This window comes from Heterodontus francisci, chromosome 29 (assembly GCF_036365525.1).
Source record: "Heterodontus francisci isolate sHetFra1 chromosome 29, sHetFra1.hap1, whole genome shotgun sequence".
NCBI classification, from domain to species: Eukaryota; Metazoa; Chordata; class Chondrichthyes; order Heterodontiformes; family Heterodontidae; genus Heterodontus; species Heterodontus francisci.
Genome location: NC_090399.1, coordinates 2,228,660 through 2,255,347, shown reverse-complemented (window position 1 = coordinate 2,255,347; position 26,688 = coordinate 2,228,660). Strand labels below are relative to the sequence as shown.

The 26,688-nt window shown below is 36.8% G+C and overlaps 1 protein-coding gene across 2 annotated transcripts in view; it reads left to right on the top strand.

Annotated features, from left to right (window-relative positions):
- Window positions 1–26,688, top strand: part of LOC137345905 (HEPACAM family member 2-like) — a 224,393-nt gene that overhangs the window by 116,983 nt on the left and 80,722 nt on the right. Inside the window, exon 4 of one of the 2 annotated variants that reach the window (XM_068009148.1) lies at window positions 3,980–4,111. In XM_068009148.1, coding sequence (XP_067865249.1) covers window positions 3,980–4,111 — 132 coding nt within the window. Of the gene's footprint in view, window positions 1–3,976; window positions 4,112–26,688 lie in introns of both variants that reach the window. The other variant, XM_068009147.1, reaches the window with a different exon arrangement.

Genomic DNA, 26,688 nt, shown 5'->3' with positions numbered 1-26,688 from the left:
CATCAGTCCCAATAAACAACACTCCCCACCCCTGCTGACCCCCATCCCCTTAAACCATCAGTCCCAATAAACAACAGCTCCTACCCCTGCTGACTCCAACCCTTTAAACCATCATTCCCAATAAACAGCACCCCCTACCCCAGCTGACCCCCATCCCCTTAAACCATCAGTCCCAATAAACAACACCCCCTACCCCTGCTGACCCCCATCCCCTTAAACCATCAGTACCAAGAAACAACACTCCCCACCCCAGCTGACCCCCATCCTCTTAAACCATCAGTCCCAATAAACCACACCCCCTACCCCTGCTGACTCCAACCCTTTAAACCATCATTCCCAATAAACAGCACCCCCTACCCCAGCTGACCCCCATCCTCTTAAACCATCAGTCCCAATAAACAACACGCCCTACCCCTGCTGACTCCAACCCTTTAAACCATCATTCCCAATAAACAACACCCCCTACCCCAGCTGACCCCATCCCCTTAAACCATCAGTCCCAATAAACCACACCCCCTACCCCTGCTGACCCCCATCCCCTTAAACCATCAGTCCCAATAAACAACACCCCCTACCCCTGTTGACCCCCATCCCCTTAAACCATCAGTCCCAATAAACAACACTCCCCACCCCTGCTGACCCCCATCCCCTTAAACCATCAGTCCCAATAAACAACAGCTCCTACCCCTGCTGACTCCAACCCTTTAAACCATCAGTCCCAATAAACAGCACCCCCTACCCCTGCTGACCCCCATCCCCTTAAACCATCAGTCCCAATAAACAACACCCCCTACCCCTGTTGACCCCCATCCCCTTAAACCATCAGTCCCAATAAACAACACTCCCCACCCCTGCTGACCCCCATCCCCTTAAACCATCAGTCCCAATAAACAACAGCTCCTACCCCTGCTGACTCCAACCCTTTAAACCATCATTCCCAATAAACAGCACCCCCTACCCCAGCTGACCCCCATCCCCTTAAACCATCAGTCCCAATAAACAACACCCCCTACCCCTGCTGACCCCCATCCCCTTAAACCATCAGTACCAAGAAACAACACTCCCCACCCCTGCTGACCCCCATCCCCTTAAACCATCAGTACCAATAAACAACAGCCCCTACCCCTGCTGACTCCAACCCTTTAAACCATCATTCCCAATAAACAGCACCCCCTACCCCAGCTGACCCCCATCCTCTTAAACCATCAGTCCCAATAAACAACAGCTCCTACCCCTGCTGACTCCAACCCTTTAAACCATCATTCCCAATAAACAGCACCCCCTACCCCAGCTGACCCCCATCCCCTTAAACCATCAGTCCCAATAAACAACACCCCCTACCCCTGCTGACCCCCATCCCCTTAAACCATCAGTACCAAGAAACAACACTCCCCACCCCTGCTGACCCCCATCCCCTTAAACCATCAGTCCCAATAAACAACAGCCCCTACCCCTGCTGACTCCAACCCTTTAAACCATCATTCCCAATAAACAGCACCCCCTACCCCAGCTGACCCCCATCCCCTTAAACCATCATTCCCAATAAACAGCACCCCCTACCCCAGCTGACCCCCATCCTCTTAAACCATCAGTCCCAATAAACCACACCCCCTACCCCTGCTGACTCCAACCCTTTAAACCATCATTCCCAATAAACAGCACCCCCTACCCCAGCTGACCCCCATCCCCTTAAACCATCAGTCCCAATAAACAACACCCCCTACCCCTGCTGACTCCAACCCTTTAAACCATCATTCCCAATAAACAGCACCCCCTACCCCAGCTGACCCCCATCCTCTTAAACCATCAGTCCCAATAAACAACACGCCCTACCCCTGCTGACTCCAACCCTTTAAACCATCATTCCCAATAAACAGCACCCCCTACCCCTGCTGACTCCAACCCTTTAAACCATCATTCCCAATAAACAGCACCCACTACCCCAGCTGACCCCCATCCCCTTACACCATCAGTCCCAATAAACAACACGCCCTACCCCTGCTGACTCCAACCCTTTAAACCATCATTCCCAATAAGCAGCACCCCCTACCCCAGCTGACCCCCATCCCCTTACACCATCAGTCCCAATAAACCACACCCCCTACCCCTGCTGACTCCAACCCTTTAAACCATCATTCCCAATAAACAGCACCCCCTACCCCAGCTGACCCCCATCCCCTTAAACCATCAGTACCAAGAAACAACACTCCCCACCCCTGCTGACCCCCATCCCCTTAAACCATCAGTCCCAATAAACCACACCCCCTACCCCTGCTGACTCCAACCCTTTAAACCATCATTCCCAATAAACAGCACCCACTACCCCAGCTGACCCCCATCCTCTTAAACCATCAGTCCCAATAAACCACACCCTCTACCCCTGCTGACTCCAACCCTTTAAACCATCATTCCCAATAAACAGCACCCCCTACCCCAGCTGACCCCCATCCCCTTAAACCATCATTCCCAATAAACAGCACCCCCTACCCCAGCTGACCCCCATCACCTTAAACCATCAGTCCCAATAAACCACACCCCCTACCCCTGCTGACTCCAACCCTTTAAATCATCAGTCCAAGGAAACAATTCCTCATATTCCTGCTGACAGTCAAATCTAAACTCTTCTCTGAGAATCTGTTGTGATGCACACAGTGACTGAACATGTTTTGAAATCTGAAATCTTCATCTTTTCACTATTATTTATCAATGTGTTCGATGAAGGTGTAGAGAGACACTCATATCGATGTATTCTGACAACACGGATTTACCTGGCACATTAAATGTTGCAGACGAGAGCAGGAAGTTGTAAGGAAATTTTGAGAGATTAAGTGACTGAGTAAAACTCTGGCAGGTGGAGTTCATTGTGGAGAAATGTCACCTTAGCCACTGTGACCAAAGATGAGAATATTCTCTAAATGGCGAGAAGCTAGGAACTGTGGAGAAACAGAGAGATTTCAGTTTCAAGGACAGAAATCACTAAACACTGGTGGACAGGTAAAAAACTTATTATAAAGGCTTTTGCAATGTTGTCCTTTATCACAGTGGGACTGGAATATAAAGAGAAAAGGAGATGGGAATTATATTAGAGACAGACAGAGTTCTGGATAGAGTCCATCATGAATAACTGCATTCAGTCTGATCACCAACCCTCAGGAGGGATATATTGGTATTGGAGAGGGTGAAAGGCAGATTGACCAGAATAATCTCGGTGATAAAAGGGTTTAAGTTTGAGGACAGTTTGTGGAGATTAGGCTTGTATTCGCTTGAGTTTAGAAAATTAAGGGGAACTAATTGAGGTGTTTAAAATGATTAAAGGATTTGAAAAGGTATCGAAAGAGAAATATTTTACTCGAGTGGGGTTTGGGAGGGAGGGAGTCCAGAATAAGCCAATGGGGGGAAGGGGGAAGGAATTTAAAATGAGAGCTGGGCCATTCAGGGGTGATGTCAGGAAGAACTTCTTCACACTAAAGGGAATGGAAATCAGGAACTCTCCCCCCCAAACACTGTCCAGGCTGGGCATCAATTGTGAAGTTTAATTTGAGTGAAATTGTTAGTTTTTTTTTGGATTATGTGAATTAACGTTCCAGAACCAAGGCAACATAATGGAATTGAGGTACAGATCAGCCATGATCTAAGTGAACAATGGAACAGGCTTGAGGGGCTGAATGGCCTTAACCTGTTTGTGTGAGGAGAACATGACATGGATAAGCACTGGGAGCTTGAGAGAGGTTAGGAGGAGATTAGCTCTGAATGCTTAATGCATTGCCAAAGGTAATACTTGAAACAAGTGCAGTTCCAGCATTCAGAAGAGACTGAATAATTAACTAAAGAATGGATTTAATTGGGAGTAAAAGCTGAAAGTGGAAATGCAGAAAATGCCCCAGGTCAGGTCTTAATTCCCGAAATGCTAACAGATCCCTCTGTGTTGAAAGCTGTCATGAGTTCAATATTACTAAATTATTCAATTCTAAATCAGCAGCAGTGAAATCAGCCTGGTCACCCTATGGATACATTGGGTACGGAGGGTATCCCGGTTACATTGGCTACATAATCATCATTGTGTTAATTTACCAGTGGAAGAAAGAAGCAAAGATAGCGACGAGGGAGCGTGGTATGTATGAAGAAAAAAATTACGAATACAATGTTTTCCAGTACATGTGTAACATGAGATAATATTGGGAATGCTGATGACAGAAAGACATTAAAAGATTACAAGTTAATGTGCATAAAACATTAACACACAGACCGCTATAGATCGGTACAAATCAGTAACACATTAACAGACACCACAGGAGTGTATATAACAGTAACACACAGAGACAGTTATAGATCGGTATAAATCAGTAACACATTAACAGACACTACAGGAGTGTATATAACAGTAACACGCAGAGACAGTTATAGATCGGTATAAATCAGTAACACATTAACAGACACTACAGGAGTGTATATAACAGCAACACACAGAGACAGTTATAGATCGGTATAAATCAGTAACACATTAACAGACACTAAAGGAATGTATATAACAGTAACACAGAGAGACAGTTATAGATCGGAATAAATCAGTAATACATTAACAGACACTACAGGAGTGTATATAACAGTAACACACAGAGACAGTTATAGATCGGTATAAATCAGTAACTATTAACAGACACTGCAGGAGTGTATATAACATTAACACACAGAGACAGTTATAGATCGGTATAAATCAGTAACACATTAACAGACACTACAGGAGTGTATATAACAGTAACACGAAGAGACAGTTATAGATCGGTAGAAATCAGTAACACATTAACAGACACTACAGGAGTGTATATAACAGTAACACACAGAGACAGTTATAGATCGGTATAAATCAGTAACACATTAACAGACACTACAGGAATGTATATAACATTAACACACAGTGACAGTTATAGATCGGTATAAATCAGTAACACATTAACAGACAATACAGGAGTGTATATAACAGTAACACACAGAGACAGTTATAGATCGGTATTAATCAGTAACACATTAACAGACACGACAGGAGTGTATATAACAGTAACACACAGAGACAGTTATAGATCGGTATAAATCAGTAACACATTAACAGACACTGCAGGAGTGTATATAACATTAACACACAGAGACAGTTTATAGATCGGTATAAATCAGTAACACATTAACAGACACTGCAGGAGTGTATATAACAGTAACACACAGAGACAGTTATAGTTCGGTATAAATCAGTAACACATTAACAGACACTACAGGAGTGTATATAACAGTAACACACAGAGACAGTTATAGATCGGTATAAATCAGTAACACATTAACAGACACTACAGGAGTGTATATAACAGTAACACACAGAGACAGTTATAGATCGGTATAAATCAGTAACACATTAACAGACACTACAGGAGTGTATATAACATTAACACACAGAGACAGTAAGAGATCGGTATAAATCAGTAACACATTAACAGACACTACAGGAGTGTATATAACAGTAACACACAGAGACAGTTATACATCGGTATAAATCAGTAACACATTAACAGACACGACAGGAGTGTATATAACAGTAACACACAGTGACAGTTATAGATCGGTATAAATCAGTTACACATTAACAGACACTACAGGAGTGTATATAACATTAACAGTCAGAGACAGTTATAGATCGGTATAAATCAGTAACACATTAACAGACACTACAGGAGTGTGTATAACATTAACACATAGTGACAGTTATAGATCGGTATAAATCAGTAACACATTAACAGACAATACAGAAGTGTATATAACAGTAACACACAGAGACAGTTATAGATCGGTATAAATCAGTAACACATTAACAGACACTACAGGAGTGTATATAACAGTAACACACAGAGACAGTTATAGATCGGTATAAATCAGTAACACATTAACAGACACTACAGGAGTGTATATAACAGTAACACACAGAGACAGTTATAGATCGGTTTAAATCAGTAACACATTAACAGACACTACAGGAGTGTATATAACATTAACACACAGAGACAGTTATAGATCGGTATAAATCAGTAACACATTAACAGACACTACGGGAGTGTATATAACAGTAACACGCAGAGACAGTTATAGATCGGTATAAATCAGTAACACATTAAAAGACACTACAGGAAAGTATATAACAGTAACACACAGAGACAGTTATAGATCGGAATAAATCAGTAACACATTAACAGACACTACAGGAGTGTATATAACAGTAACACACAGAGACAGTTATAGATCGGTATAAATCAGTAACACATTAACAGACACTACAGGAGTGTATATAACAGTAACACACAGAGACAGTTATTGATCGGTATAAATCAGTAACACATTAACAGACAATACAGGAGTGTATATAACAGTAACACACAGAGACAGTTATAGATCGGAATAAATCAGTAACACATTAACAGACACTACAGGAGTGTATATAACAGTAAGACACAGAGACAGTTATAGATCGGTATAAATCAGTAACACATTAACAGACACTACAGGAGTGTATATAACAGTAACACGCAGAGACAGTTATAGATCGGTATAAATCAGTAACACATTAACAGACACTACAGGAGTGTATATAACAGTAACACACAGAGACAGTTATAGATCGATATAAATCAGTAACACATTAACAGACACTACAGGAGTGTAAATAACACTAACACACAGAGACAGTTATAGATCGATATAAATCAGTAACACATTAACAGACACTACAGGAGTGTATATAACAGTAACACACAGAGACAGTTATAGATCGGTATAAATCAGTAACACATTAACTGACACGACAGGAGTGTATATAACAGTAACACGCAGAGACAGTTATAGATCAGTATAAATCAGTAACACATTAACAGGCACTAAAGGAATGTATATAACAGTAACACACAGAGACAGTTATAGATCAGTATAAATCAGTTACACATTAACAGGCACTAAAGGAATGTATATAACAGTAACACACAGAGACAGTTATAGATCGGTATAAATCAGTAACACATTAACAGACACTACAGGAGTGTATATAACAGTAACACACAGAGACAGTTATAGATCGGTAGAAATCAGTAACACATTAACAGACACTACAGGAGTGAAGATAACAGTAACACAGAGAGACAGTTATAGATCGGAATAAATCAGTAATACATTAACAGACACTACAGGAGTGTATATAACAGTAACACACAGAGACAGTTATAGATCGGTATAAATCAGTAACACATTAACAGACACTACAGGAGTGTATATAACAGTAACACACAGAGACAGTTATAGATCGGTAGAAATCAGTAACACATTAACAGACACTACAGGAGTGTATATAACAGTAACACAGAGAGACAGTTATAGATCGGAATAAATCAGTAATACATTAACAGACACTACAGGAGTGTATATAACAGTAACACACAGAGACAGTTATAGATCGGTATAAATCAGTAACACATTAACAGACACTACAGGAGTGTATATAACAGTAACACGCAGAGACAGTTATAGATCGGTATAAATCAGTAACACATTAACAGACACTACAGGAGTGTATATAACAGTAACACACAGAGACAGTTATAGATCGGTATAAATCAGTAACTATTAACAGACACTGCAGGAGTGTATATAACATTAACACACAGAGACAGTTATAGATCGGTATAAATCAGTAACACATTAACAGACACTACAGGAGTGTATATAACAGTAACAGGCAGAGACAGTTATAGATCGGTATAAATCAGTAACACATTAACAGACACTACAGGAGTGTATATAACAGTAACACGCAGAGACAGTTATAGATCGGTATAAATCAGTAACACATTAACAGACACTACAGGAGTGTATATAACAGTAACACACAGAGACAGTTGTAGATCGGAATAAATCAGTAACACATTAACAGACACTACAGGAGTGTATATAACAGTAACACACAGAGACAGTTATAGATCGGTATAAATCAGTAACACATGAACAGACAATACAGGAGTGTATATAACAGTAACACACAGAGACAGTTATAGATCGGAATAAATCAGTAACACATTAACAGACACTACAGGAGTGTATATAACAGTAAGACACAGAGACAGTTATAGATCGGTATAATTCAGTAACACATTAACAGACACTACAGGAGTGTATATAACAGTAACACACAGAGACAGTTATAGATCGATATAAATCAGTAACACATTAACAGACACTACAGGAGTGTATATAACAGTAACACACAAAGACAGTTATAGATCGGTATAAATCAGTAACACATTAACAGACACTACAGGAGTGTATATAACAGTAACACACAGAGACAGCTATAGATCGGTAGAAATCAGCAACACATTAACAGACACTACAGGAGTGTATATAACAGTAACACACAGAGACAGTTATAGATCAGTATAAATCAGTAACACATTAACAGACACTAAAGGAATGTATATAACAGTAACACACAGAGACAGTTATAGATCAGTATAAATCAGTTACACATTAACAGACACTACAGGAGTGTATATAACAGTAACACACAGAGACAGTTATAGATCGGTAGAAATCAGTAACACATTAACAGACACTACAGGAGTGTATATAACAGTAACACAGAGAGACAGTTATAGATCGGAATAAATCAGTAATACATTAACAGACAGTACAGGAGTGTATATAACAGTAACACACAGAGACAGTTATAGATCGGTATAAATCAGTAACACATTAACAGACACTACAGGAGTGTATATAACAGTAACACACAGAGACAGTTATAGATCGGTAGAAATCAGTAACACATTAACAGACACTACAGGAGTGTATATAACAGTAACACAGAGAGACAGTTATAGATCGGAATAAATCAGTAATACATTAACAGACACTACAGGAGTGTATATAACAGTAACACACAGAGACAGTTATAGATCGGTACAAATCAGTAACACATTAACAGACACGACAGGAGTGTATATAACAGTAACGCACGGAGACAGTTATAGATCGGTATAAATCAGTAACACATTAACAGACACTACAGGAGTGTATATAACAGTAACACACAGAGACAGTTATAGATCGGTATAAATCAGTAACACATTAACAGACACTAAAGGAATGTATATAACAGTAACACACAGAGACAGTTATTGATCGGTATAAATCAGTAACACATTAACAGACACTACAGGAGTGTATATAACATTAACACACAGAGACAGTTATAGATCGGTATAAATCAGTAACACATTAACAGACACTACAGGAGTGTATATAACAGTAACACAAAGAGACAGTTATAGATCGGAATAAATCAGTAACACATTAACAGACACTACAGGAGTGTATATAACAGTAACACACAGAGACAGTTATAGATCGGTATAAATCAGTAACACATTAACAGACACTACAGGAGTGTATATAACAGTAACACACAGAGACAGTTATAGATCGGTATAAATCAGTAATACATTAACAGACACTACACGAGTGTATATAACAGTAACACACAGAGACAGTTATAGATCGGAATAAATCAGTAATGCATTAACAGACACTACACGAGTGTATATAACAGTAACACACAGAGACAGTTATAGATCGGTATAAATCAGTAACACATTAACAGACACTGCAGGAGTGTATATAACATTAACACACAGAGACAGTTTATAGATCGGTATAAATCAGTAACACATTAACAGACACTGCAGGAGTGTATATAACAGTAACACACAGAGACAGTTATAGATCGGTATAAATCAGTAACACATTAACAGACACTACAGGAGTGTATATAACAGTAACACACAGAGACAGTTATAGATCGGTATAAATCAGGAACACATTAACAGACACTACGGGAGTGTATATAACAGTAACTCGCAGAGACAGTTATAGATCGGTATAAATCAGTAACACATTAACAGACACTACAGGAGTGTATATAACAGTAACACACAGAGACAGTTATAGATCGGAATAAATCAGTAACACATTAACAGACACTACAGGAGTGTATATAACAGTAACACACAGAGACAGTTATAGATCGGTATAAATCAGTAACACATTAACAGACACTACAGGAGTGTATATAACAGTAACACACAGAGACAGTTATAGATCGGTATAAATCAGGAACACATTAACAGACACTACAGGAGTGTATATAACAGTAACACGCAGAGACAGTTATAGATCTGTATAAATCAGTAACACATTAACAGACACTACAGGAGTGTATATAACAGTAACACACAGAGACAGATATAGATCGGTATAAATCAGTAACACATTAACAGACACTGCAGGAGTGTATATAACAGTAACACACAGAGACAGTTATTGATCGGTATAAATCAGTAACACATTAACAGACAATACAGGAGTGTATATAACAGTAACACACAGAGACAGTTATAGATCGGAATAAATCAGTAACACATTAACAGACACTACAGGAGTGTATATAACAGTAAGACACAGAGACAGTTATAGATCGGTATAAATCAGTAACACATTAACTGACACGACAGGAGTGTATATAACAGTAACACGCAGAGACAGTTATAGATCAGTATAAGTCAGTAACACATTAACAGGCACTAAAGGAATGTATATAACAGTAACACACAGAGACAGTTATAGATCAGTATAAATCAGTTACACATTAACAGGCACTAAAGGAATGTATATAACAGTAACACACAGAGACAGTTATAGATCGGTATAAATCAGTAACACATTAACAGACACTACAGGAGTGTATATAACAGTAACACACAGAGACAGTTATAGATCGGTAGAAATCAGTAACACATTAACAGACACTACAGGAGTGAAGATAACAGTAACACAGAGAGACAGTTATAGATCGGAATAAATCAGTAATACATTAACAGACACTACAGGAGTGTATATAACAGTAACACACAGAGACAGTTATAGATCGGTATAAATCAGTAACACATTAACAGACACTACAGGAGTGTATATAACAGTAACACACAGAGACAGTTATAGATCGGTAGAAATCAGTAACACATTAACAGACACTACAGGAGTGTATATAACAGTAACACAGAGAGACAGTTATAGATCGGAATAAATCAGTAATACATTAACAGACACTACAGGAGTGTATATAACAGTAACACACAGAGACAGTTATAGATCGGTATAAATCAGTAACACATTAACAGACACTACAGGAGTGTATATAACAGTAACACGCAGAGACAGTTATAGATCGGTATAAATCAGTAACACATTAACAGACACTACAGGAGTGTATATAACAGTAACACACAGAGACAGTTATAGATCGGTATAAATCAGTAACTATTAACAGACACTGCAGGAGTGTATATAACATTAACACACAGAGACAGTTATAGATCGGTATAAATCAGTAACACATTAACAGACACTACAGGAGTGTATATAACAGTAACAGGCAGAGACAGTTATAGATCGGTATAAATCAGTAACACATTAACAGACACTACAGGAGTGTATATAACAGTAACACGCAGAGACAGTTATAGATCGGTATAAATCAGTAACACATTAACAGACACTACAGGAGTGTATATAACAGTAACACACAGAGACAGTTGTAGATCGGAATAAATCAGTAACACATTAACAGACACTACAGGAGTGTATATAACAGTAACACACAGAGACAGTTATAGATCGGTATAAATCAGTAACACATGAACAGACAATACAGGAGTGTATATAACAGTAACACACAGAGACAGTTATAGATCGGAATAAATCAGTAACACATTAACAGACACTACAGGAGTGTATATAACAGTAAGACACAGAGACAGTTATAGATCGGTATAATTCAGTAACACATTAACAGACACTACAGGAGTGTATATAACAGTAACACACAGAGACAGTTATAGATCGATATAAATCAGTAACACATTAACAGACACTACAGGAGTGTATATAACAGTAACACACAAAGACAGTTATAGATCGGTATAAATCAGTAACACATTAACAGACACTACAGGAGTGTATATAACAGTAACACACAGAGACAGCTATAGATCGGTAGAAATCAGCAACACATTAACAGACACTACAGGAGTGTATATAACAGTAACACACAGAGACAGTTATAGATCAGTATAAATCAGTAACACATTAACAGACACTAAAGGAATGTATATAACAGTAACACACAGAGACAGTTATAGATCAGTATAAATCAGTTACACATTAACAGACACTACAGGAGTGTATATAACAGTAACACACAGAGACAGTTATAGATCGGTAGAAATCAGTAACACATTAACAGACACTACAGGAGTGTATATAACAGTAACACAGAGAGACAGTTATAGATCGGAATAAATCAGTAATACATTAACAGACAGTACAGGAGTGTATATAACAGTAACACACAGAGACAGTTATAGATCGGTATAAATCAGTAACACATTAACAGACACTACAGGAGTGTATATAACAGTAACACACAGAGACAGTTATAGATCGGTAGAAATCAGTAACACATTAACAGACACTACAGGAGTGTATATAACAGTAACACAGAGAGACAGTTATAGATCGGAATAAATCAGTAATACATTAACAGACACTACAGGAGTGTATATAACAGTAACACACAGAGACAGTTATAGATCGGTACAAATCAGTAACACATTAACAGACACGACAGGAGTGTATATAACAGTAACGCACGGAGACAGTTATAGATCGGTATAAATCAGTAACACATTAACAGACACTACAGGAGTGTATATAACAGTAACACACAGAGACAGTTATAGATCGGTATAAATCAGTAACACATTAACAGACACTAAAGGAATGTATATAACAGTAACACACAGAGACAGTTATTGATCGGTATAAATCAGTAACACATTAACAGACACTACAGGAGTGTATATAACATTAACACACAGAGACAGTTATAGATCGGTATAAATCAGTAACACATTAACAGACACTACAGGAGTGTATATAACAGTAACACAAAGAGACAGTTATAGATCGGAATAAATCAGTAACACATTAACAGACACTACAGGAGTGTATATAACAGTAACACACAGAGACAGTTATAGATCGGTATAAATCAGTAACACATTAACAGACACTACAGGAGTGTATATAACAGTAACACACAGAGACAGTTATAGATCGGTATAAATCAGTAATACATTAACAGACACTACACGAGTGTATATAACAGTAACACACAGAGACAGTTATAGATCGGAATAAATCAGTAATGCATTAACAGACACTACACGAGTGTATATAACAGTAACACACAGAGACAGTTATAGATCGGTATAAATCAGTAACACATTAACAGACACTGCAGGAGTGTATATAACATTAACACACAGAGACAGTTTATAGATCGGTATAAATCAGTAACACATTAACAGACACTGCAGGAGTGTATATAACAGTAACACACAGAGACAGTTATAGATCGGTATAAATCAGTAACACATTAACAGACACTACAGGAGTGTATAGAACAGTAACACACAGAGACAGTTATAGATCGGTATAAATCAGGAACACATTAACAGACACTACGGGAGTGTATATAACAGTAACTCGCAGAGACAGTTATAGATCGGTATAAATCAGTAACACATTAACAGACACTACAGGAGTGTATATAACAGTAACACACAGAGACAGTTATAGATCGGAATAAATCAGTAACACATTAACAGACACTACAGGAGTGTATATAACAGTAACACACAGAGACAGTTATAGATCGGTATAAATCAGTAACACATTAACAGACACTACAGGAGTGTATATAACAGTAACACACAGAGACAGTTATAGATCGGTATAAATCAGGAACACATTAACAGACACTACAGGAGTGTATATAACAGTAACACGCAGAGACAGTTATAGATCTGTATAAATCAGTAACACATTAACAGACACTACAGGAGTGTATATAACAGTAACACACAGAGACAGATATAGATCGGTATAAATCAGTAACACATTAACAGACACTGCAGGAGTGTATATAACAGTAACACACAGAGACAGTTATTGATCGGTATAAATCAGTAACACATTAACAGACAATACAGGAGTGTATATAACAGTAACACACAGAGACAGTTATAGATCGGAATAAATCAGTAACACATTAACAGACACTACAGGAGTGTATATAACAGTAAGACACAGAGACAGTTATAGATCGGTATAAATCAGTAACACATTAACTGACACGACAGGAGTGTATATAACAGTAACACGCAGAGACAGTTATAGATCAGTATAAGTCAGTCACACATTAACAGACACTACAGGAGTGTATATAACAGTAACACACAGAGACAGTTATAGATCGGTATAAATCAGTAACACATTAACAGACACTACAGGAGTGTATATAACAGTAACACACAGAGACAGTTATAGATCGGTATAAATCAGTAACACATTAACAGACACTACAAGAGTGTATATAACAGTAACACACAGAGACAGTTATAGATCAGTATAAATCAGTAACACATTAACAGACACTAAAGGAATGTATATAACAGTAACACACAGAGACAGTTATAGATCAGTATAAATCAGTTACACATTAACAGACACTACAGGAGTGTATATAACAGTAACACACAGAGACAGTTATAGATCGGTAGAAATCAGTAACACATTAACAGACACTACAGGAGTGTATATAACAGTAACACAGAGAGACAGTTATAGATCGGAATAAATCAGTAATACATTAACAGACAGTACAGGAGTGTATATAACAGTAACACACAGAGACAGTTATAGATCGGTATAAATCAGTAACACATTAACAGACACTACAGGAGTGTATATAACAGTAACACACAGAGACAGTTATAGATCGGTAGAAATCAGTAACACATTAACAGACACTACAGGAGTGTATATAACAGTAACACAGAGAGACAGTTATAGATCGGAATAAATCAGTAATACATTAACAGACACTACAGGAGTGTATATAACAGTAACACACAGAGACAGTTATAGATCGGTACAAATCAGTAACACATTAACAGACACGACAGGAGTGTATATAACAGTAACGCACGGAGACAGTTATAGATCGGTATAAATCAGTAACACATTAACAGACACTACAGGAGTGTATATAACAGTAACACACAGAGACAGTTATAGATCGGTATAAATCAGTAACACATTAACAGACACTAAAGGAATGTATATAACAGTAACACACAGAGACAGTTATTGATCGGTATAAATCAGTAACACATTAACAGACACTACAGGAGTGTATATAACATTAACACACAGAGACAGTTATAGATCGGTATAAATCAGTAACACATTAACAGACACTACAGGAGTGTATATAACAGTAACACAAAGAGACAGTTATAGATCGGAATAAATCAGTAACACATTAACAGACACTACAGGAGTGTATATAACAGTAACACACAGAGACAGTTATAGATCGGTATAAATCAGTAACACATTAACAGACACTACAGGAGTGTATATAACAGTAACACACAGAGACAGTTATAGATCGGTATAAATCAGTAATACATTAACAGACACTACACGAGTGTATATAACAGTAACACACAGAGACAGTTATAGATCGGAATAAATCAGTAATGCATTAACAGACACTACACGAGTGTATATAACAGTAACACACAGAGACAGTTATAGATCGGTATAAATCAGTAACACATTAACAGACACTGCAGGAGTGTATATAACATTAACACACAGAGACAGTTTATAGATCGGTATAAATCAGTAACACATTAACAGACACTGCAGGAGTGTATATAACAGTAACACACAGAGACAGTTATAGATCGGTATAAATCAGTAACACATTAACAGACACTACAGGAGTGTATATAACAGTAACACACAGAGACAGTTATAGATCGGTATAAATCAGTAACACATTAACAGACACTACAGGAGTGTATATAACATTAACACACAGAGACAGTTATAGATCGGTATAAATCAGTAACACATTAACAGACAGTACAGGAGTGTATATAACAGTAACACACAGAGACAGTTATACATCGGTATAAATCAGTAACACATTAACAGACACGACAGGAGTGTATATAACAGTAACACACAGTGACAGTTATAGATCGGTATAAATCAGTTACACATTAACAGACACTACAGGAGTGTATATAACATTAACACGCAGAGACAGTTATCGATCGGTATAAATCAGTAACACATTAACAGACACTACAGGAGTGTATATAACATTAACACATAGTGACAGTTATAGATCGGTATAAATCAGTAACACATTAACAGACAATACAGGAGTGTATATAACAGTAACACACAGAGACAGTTATAGATCGGTATAAATCAGTAACACATTAACAGACACTACAGGAGTGTATATATCAGTAACACACAGAGACAGTTTTAGATCGGTATAAATCAGTAACACATTAACAGACACTACAGGAGTGTATATAACAGTAACACACAGAGACAGTTATAGATCGGTTTAAATCAGTAACACATTAACAGACACTACAGGAGTGTATATAACATTAACACACAGAGACAGTTATAGATCGGTATAAATCAGGAACACATTAACAGACACTACGGGAGTGTATATAACAGTAACTCGCAGAGACAGTTATAGATCGGTATAAATCAGTAACACATTAACAGACACTACAGGAGTGTATATAACAGTAACACACAGAGACAGTTATAGATCGGAATAAATCAGTAACACATTAACAGACACTACAGGAGTGTATATAACAGTAACACACAGAGACAGTTATAGATCGGTATAAATCAGTAACACATTAACAGACACTACAGGAGTGTATATAACAGTAACACACAGAGACAGTTATAGATCGGTATAAATCAGGAACACATTAACAGACACTACAGGAGTGTATATAACAGTAACACGCAGAGACAGTTATAGATCTGTATAAATCAGTAACACATTAACAGACACTACAGGAGTGTATATAACAGTAACACACAGAGACAGATATAGATCGGTATAAATCAGTAACACATTAACAGACACTGCAGGAGTGTATATAACAGTAACACACAGAGACAGTTATTGATCGGTATAAATCAGTAACACATTAACAGACAATACAGGAGTGTATATAACAGTAACACACAGAGACAGTTATAGATCGGAATAAATCAGTAACACATTAACAGACACTACAGGAGTGTATATAACAGTAAGACACAGAGACAGTTATAGATCGGTATAAATCAGTAACACATTAACTGACACGACAGGAGTGTATATAACAGTAACACGCAGAGACAGTTATAGATCAGTATAAGTCAGTCACACATTAACAGACACTACAGGAGTGTATATAACAGTAACACACAGAGACAGTTATAGATCGGTATAAATCAGTAACACATTAACAGACACTACAGGAGTGTATATAACAGTAACACACAGAGACAGTTATAGATCGGTATAAATCAGTAACACATTAACAGACACTACAAGAGTGTATATAACAGTAACACACAGAGACAGTTATAGATCAGTATAAATCAGTAACACATTAACAGACACTAAAGGAATGTATATAACAGTAACACACAGAGACAGTTATAGATCAGTATAAATCAGTTACACATTAACAGACACTACAGGAGTGTATATAACAGTAACACACAGAGACAGTTATAGATCGGTAGAAATCAGTAACACATTAACAGACACTACAGGAGTGTATATAACAGTAACACAGAGAGACAGTTATAGATCGGAATAAATCAGTAATACATTAACAGACAGTACAGGAGTGTATATAACAGTAACACACAGAGACAGTTATAGATCGGTATAAATCAGTAACACATTAACAGACACTACAGGAGTGTATATAACAGTAACACACAGAGACAGTTATAGATCGGTAGAAATCAGTAACACATTAACAGACACTACAGGAGTGTATATAACAGTAACACAGAGAGACAGTTATAGATCGGAATAAATCAGTAATACATTAACAGACACTACAGGAGTGTATATAACAGTAACACACAGAGACAGTTATAGATCGGTACAAATCAGTAACACATTAACAGACACGACAGGAGTGTATATAACAGTAACGCACGGAGACAGTTATAGATCGGTATAAATCAGTAACACATTAACAGACACTACAGGAGTGTATATAACAGTAACACACAGAGACAGTTATAGATCGGTATAAATCAGTAACACATTAACAGACACTAAAGGAATGTATATAACAGTAACACACAGAGACAGTTATTGATCGGTATAAATCAGTAACACATTAACAGACACTACAGGAGTGTATATAACATTAACACACAGAGACAGTTATAGATCGGTATAAATCAGTAACACATTAACAGACACTACAGGAGTGTATATAACAGTAACACAAAGAGACAGTTATAGATCGGAATAAATCAGTAACACATTAACAGACACTACAGGAGTGTATATAACAGTAACACACAGAGACAGTTATAGATCGGTATAAATCAGTAACACATTAACAGACACTACAGGAGTGTATATAACAGTAACACACAGAGACAGTTATAGATCGGTATAAATCAGTAATACATTAACAGACACTACACGAGTGTATATAACAGTAACACACAGAGACAGTTATAGATCGGAATAAATCAGTAATGCATTAACAGACACTACACGAGTGTATATAACAGTAACACACAGAGACAGTTATAGATCGGTATAAATCAGTAACACATTAACAGACACTGCAGGAGTGTATATAACATTAACACACAGAGACAGTTTATAGATCGGTATAAATCAGTAACACATTAACAGACACTGCAGGAGTGTATATAACAGTAACACACAGAGACAGTTATAGATCGGTATAAATCAGTAACACATTAACAGACACTACAGGAGTGTATATAACAGTAACACGCAGAGACAGTTATAGATCGGTATAAATCAGTAACACATTAACAGACACTACAGGAGTGTATATAACATTAACACACAGAGACAGTTATAGATCGGTATAAATCAGTAACACATTAACAGACAGTACAGGAGTGTATATAACAGTAACACACAGAGACAGTTATACATCGGTATAAATCAGTAACACATTAACAGACACGACAGGAGTGTATATAACAGTAACACACAGTGACAGTTATAGATCGGTATAAATCAGTTACACATTAACAGACACTACAGGAGTGTATATAACATTAACACGCAGAGACAGTTATCGATCGGTATAAATCAGTAACACATTAACAGACACTACAGGAGTGTATATAACATTAACACATAGTGACAGTTATAGATCGGTATAAATCAGTAACACATTAACAGACAATACAGGAGTGTATATAACAGTAACACACAGAGACAGTTATAGATCGGTATAAATCAGTAACACATTAACAGACACTACAGGAGTGTATATATCAGTAACACACAGAGACAGTTTTAGATCGGTATAAATCAGTAACACATTAACAGACACTACAGGAGTGTATATAACAGTAACACACAGAGACAGTTATAGATCGGTTTAAATCAGTAACACATTAACAGACACTACAGGAGTGTATATAACATTAACACACAGAGACAGTTATAGATCGGTATAAATCAGGAACACATTAACAGACACTACGGGAGTGTATATAACAGTAACTCGCAGAGACAGTTATAGATCGGTATAAATCAGTAACACATTAACAGACACTACAGGAGTGTATATAACAGTAACACACAGAGACAGTTATAGATCGGAATAAATCAGTAACACATTAACAGACACTACAGGAGTGTATATAACAGTAACACACAGAGACAGTTATAGATCGGTATAAATCAGTAACACATTAACAGACACTACAGGAGTGTATATAACAGTAACACACAGAGACAGTTATAGATCGGTATAAATCAGGAACACATTAACAGACACTACAGGAGTGTATATAACAGTAACACGCAGAGACAGTTATAGATCTGTATAAATCAGTAACACATTAACAGACACTACAGGAGTGTATATAACAGTAACACACAGAGACAGATATAGATCGGTATAAATCAGTAACACATTAACAGACACTGCAGGAGTGTATATAACAGTAACACACAGAGACAGTTATTGATCGGTATAAATCAGTAACACATTAACAGACAATACAGGAGTGTATATAACAGTAACACACAGAGACAGTTATAGATCGGAATAAATCAGTAACACATTAACAGACACTACAGGAGTGTATATAACAGTAAGACACAGAGACAGTTATAGATCGGTATAAATCAGTAACACATTAACTGACACGACAGGAGTGTATATAACAGTAACACGCAGAGACAGTTATAGATCAGTATAAGTCAGTCACACATTAACAGACACTACAGGAGTGTATATAACAGTAACACACAGAGACAGTTATAGATCGGTATAAATCAGTAACACATTAACAGACACTACAGGAGTGTATATAACAGTAACACACAGAGACAGTTATAGATCGGTATAAATCAGTAACACATTAACAGACACTACAAGAGTGTATATAACAGTAACACACAGAGACAGTTATAGATCAGTATAAATCAGTAACACATTAACAGACACTAAAGGAATGTATATAACAGTAACACACAGAGACAGTTATAGATCAGTATAAATCAGTTACACATTAACAGACACTACAGGAGTGTATATAACAGTAACACACAGAGACAGTTATAGATCGGTAGAAATCAGTAACACATTAACAGACACTACAGGAGTGTATATAACAGTAACACAGAGAGACAGTTATAGATCGGAATAAATCAGTAATACATTAACAGACAGTACAGGAGTGTATATAACAGTAACACACAGAGACAGTTATAGATCGGTATAAATCAGTAACACATTAACAGACACTACAGGAGTGTATATAACAGTAACACACAGAGACAGTTATAGATCGGTAGAAATCAGTAACACATTAACAGACACTACAGGAGTGTATATAACAGTAACACAGAGAGACAGTTATAGATCGGAATAAATCAGTAATACATTAACAGACACTACAGGAGTGTATATAACAGTAACACACAGAGACAGTTATAGATCGGTACAAATCAGTAACACATTAACAGACACGACAGGAGTGTATATAACAGTAACGCACGGAGACAGTTATAGATCGGTATAAATCAGTAACACATTAACAGACACTACAGGAGTGTATATAACAGTAACACACAGAGACAGTTATAGATCGGTATAAATCAGTAACACATTAACAGACACTAAAGGAATGTATATAACAGTAACACACAGAGACAGTTATTGATCGGTATAAATCAGTAACACATTAACAGACACTACAGGAGTGTATATAACATTAACACACAGAGACAGTTATAGATCGGTATAAATCAGTAACACATTAACAGACACTACAGGAGTGTATATAACAGTAACACAAAGAGACAGTTATAGATCGGAATAAATCAGTAACACATTAACAGACACTACAGGAGTGTATATAACAGTAACACACAGAGACAGTTATAGATCGGTATAAATCAGTAACACATTAACAGACACTACAGGAGTGTATATAACAGTAACACACAGAGACAGTTATAGATCGGTATAAATCAGTAATACATTAACAGACACTACACGAGTGTATATAACAGTAACACACAGAGACAGTTATAGATCGGAATAAATCAGTAATGCATTAACAGACACTACACGAGTGTATATAACAGTAACACACAGAGACAGTTATAGATCGGTATAAATCAGTAACACATTAACAGACACTGCAGGAGTGTATATAACATTAACACACAGAGACAGTTTATAGATCGGTATAAATCAGTAACACATTAACAGACACTGCAGGAGTGTATATAACAGTAACACACAGAGACAGTTATAGATCGGTATAAATCAGTAACACATTAACAGACACTACAGGAGTGTATATAACAGTAACACGCAGAGACAGTTATAGATCGGTATAAATCAGTAACACATTAACAGACACTACAGGAGTGTATATAACATTAACACACAGAGACAGTTATAGATCGGTATAAATCAGTAACACATTAACAGACAGTACAGGAGTGTATATAACAGTAACACACAGAGACAGTTATACATCGGTATAAATCAGTAACACATTAACAGACACGACAGGAGTGTATATAACAGTAACACACAGTGACAGTTATAGATCGGTATAAATCAGTTACACATTAACAGACACTACAGGAGTGTATATAACATTAACACGCAGAGACAGTTATCGATCGGTATAAATCAGTAACACATTAACAGACACTACAGGAGTGTATATAACATTAACACATAGTGACAGTTATAGATCGGTATAAATCAGTAACACATTAACAGACAATACAGGAGTGTATATAACAGTAACACACAGAGACAGTTATAGATCGGTATAAATCAGTAACACATTAACAGACACTACAGGAGTGTATATATCAGTAACACACAGAGACAGTTTTAGATCGGTATAAATCAGTAACACATTAACAGACACTACAGGAGTGTATATAACAGTAACACACAGAGACAGTTATAGATCGGTTTAAATCAGTAACACATTAACAGACACTGCAGGAGTGTATATAACATTAACACACAGAGACAGTTATAGATCGGTATAAATCAGGAACACATTAACAGACACTACGGGAGTGTATATAACAGTAACTCGCAGAGACAGTTATAGATCGGTATAAATCAGTAACACATTAACAGACACTACAGGAGTGTATATAACAGTAACACACAGAGACAGTTATAGATCGGAATAAATCAGTAACACATTAACAGACACTACAGGAGTGTATATAACAGTAACACACAGAGACAGTTATAGATCGGTATAAATCAGTAACACATTAACAGACACTACAGGAGTGTATATAACAGTAACACACAGAGACAGTTATAGATCGGTATAAATCAGGAACACATTAACAGACACTACAGGAGTGTATATAACAGTAACACGCAGAGACAGTTATAGATCTGTATAAATCAGTAACACATTAACAGACACTACAGGAGTGTATATAACAGTAACACACAGAGACAGATATAGATCGGTATAAATCAGTAACACATTAACAGACACTGCAGGAGTGTATATAACAGTAACACACAGAGACAGTTATTGATCGGTATAAATCAGTAACACATTAACAGACAATACAGGAGTGTATATAACAGTAACACACAGAGACAGTTATAGATCGGAATAAATCAGTAACACATTAACAGACACTACAGGAGTGTATATAACAGTAAGACACAGAGACAGTTATAGATCGGTATAAATCAGTAACACATTAACTGACACGACAGGAGTGTATATAACAGTAACACGCAGAGACAGTTATAGATCAGTATAAGTCAGTCACACATTAACAGACACTACAGGAGTGTATATAACAGTAACACACAGAGACAGTTATAGATCGGTATAAATCAGTAACACATTAACAGACACTACAGGAGTGTATATAACAGTAACACACAGAGACAGTTATAGATCGGTATAAATCAGTAACACATTAACAGACACTACAAGAGTGTATATAACAGTAACACACAGAGACAGTTATAGATCAGTATAAATCAGTAACACATTAACAGACACTAAAGGAATGTATATAACAGTAACACACAGAGACAGTTATAGATCAGTATAAATCAGTTACACATTAACAGACACTACAGGAGTGTATATAACAGTAACACACAGAGACAGTTATAGATCGGTAGAAATCAGTAACACATTAACAGACACTACAGGAGTGTATATAACAGTAACACAGAGAGACAGTTATAGATCGGAATAAATCAGTAATACATTAACAGACAGTACAGGAGTGTATATAACAGTAACACACAGAGACAGTTATAGATCGGTATAAATCAGTGACACATTAACAGACACTACAGGAGTGTATATAACAGTAACACACAGAGACAGTTATAGATCGGTAGAAATCAGTAACACATTAACAGACACTACAGGAGTGTATATAACAGTAACACAGAGAGACAGTTATAGATCGGAATAAATCAGTAATACATTAACAGACACTACAGGAGTGTATATAACAGTAACACACAGAGACAGTTATAGATCGGTATAAATCAGTAACACATTAACAGACACTACAGGAGTGTATATAACAGTAACACGCAGAGACAGTTATAGATCGGTATAAATCAGTAACTATTAACAGACACTGCAGGAGTGTATATAACATTAACACACAGAGACAGTTAGAGATCGGTATAAATCAGTAACACATTAACAGACACTACAGGAGTGTATATAACAGTAACACACAGAGACAGTAATAGATCGGTATAAATCAGTAACTATTAACAGACACTGCAGGAGTGTATATAACGTTAACACACAGAGACAGTTATAGATCGGTATAAATCAGTAACACATTAACAGACACTACAGGAGTGTATATAACAGTAACAGGCAGAGACAGTTATAGATCGGTATAAATCAGTAACACATTAACAGACACTGCAGGAGTGTATATCACAGTAACACGCAGAGACAGTTATAGATCGGTATAAATCAGTAACACATTAACAGACACTACAGGAGTGTATATAACAGTAACACACAGAGACAGTTATAGATCGGTATAAATCAGTAACACATTAACAGACACTACAGGAGTGTATATAACATTAACACACAGAGACAGTTATAGATCGGTATAAATCAGGAACACATTAACAGACACTACGGGAGTGTATATAACAGTAACACGCAGAGACAGTTATAGATCGGTATAAATCAGTAACACATTAACAGACACTACAGGAGTGTATATAACAGTAACACGCAGAGACAGTTATAGATCGGTATAAATCAGTAACACATTAACAGACACTACAGGAGTGTATATAACAGTAACACACAGAGACAGTTATAGATCGGAAGAAATCAGTAACACATTAACAGACACTACAGGAGTGTATATAACAGTAACACACAGAGACAGTTATAGATCGGTATAAATCAGGAACACATTAACAGACACTACAGGAGTGTATATAACAGTAACACACAGAGACAGTTATAGATCGGTATAAATCAGTAACACATGAACAGACAATACAGGAGTGTATATAACAGTAACACACAGAGACAGTTATAGATCGGAATAAATCAGTAACACATTAACAGACACTACAGGAGTGTATATAACAGTAAGACACAGAGACAGTTATAGATCGGTATAAATCAGTAACACATTAACAGACACTACAGGAGTGTATATAACAGTAACACACAGAGACAGTTATAGATCGATATAAATCAGTAACACATTAACAGACACTACAGGAGTTTATATAACAGTAACAGACAGAGACAGTTATAGAACGGTATAAATCAGTAACACATTAACAGACACTACAGGAGTGTATATAACAGTAACACACAGAGACAGCTATAGATCGGTATAAATCAGCAACACATTAACAGACCCTACAGGAGTGCATATAACAGTAACACACAGAGACAGTTATAGATCGGTATAAATCAGTAACACATTAACAGACACTAAAGAAATGTATATAACAGTAACAGGCAGAGACATTTATAGATCGGTATAAATCAGTAACACATTAACAGACAGTACAGGAGTGTATATAACAGTAACACACAGAGACAGTTATAGATCGGTATAAATCAGTAACACATTAACAGACAGTACAGGAGTGTATATAACAGTAACACACAGAGACAGTTATAGATCGGTATAAATCAGTAACACATTAACAGACACTACAGGAGTGTATATAACAGTAACACACAGAGACAGTTATAGATCGGTAGAAATCAGTAACACATTAACAGACACTACAGGAGTGTATATAACAGTAACACGCAGAGACAGTTATAGATCGGTATAAATCAGTAACTATTAACAGACACTGCAGGAGTGTATATAACATTAACACACAGAGACAGTTATAGATCGGTATAAATCAGTAACACATTAACAGACACTACAGGAGTGTATATAACAGTAACACACAGAGACAGTAATAGATCGGTATAAATCAGTAACTATTAACAGACACTGCAGGAGTGTATATAACGTTAACACACAGAGACAGTTATAGATCGGTATAAATCAGTAACACATTAACAGACACTACAGGAGTGTATATAACAGTAACAGGCAGAGACAGTTATAGATCGGTATAAATCAGTAACACATTAACAGACACTGCAGGAGTGTATATCACAGTAACACGCAGAGACAGTTATAGATCGGTATAAATCAGTAACACATTAACAGACACTACAGGAGTGTATATAACAGTAACACACAGAGACAGTTATAGATCGGTATAAATCAGTAACACATTAACAGACACTACAGGAGTGTATATAACAGTAACACACAGAGACAGTAATAGATCGGTATAA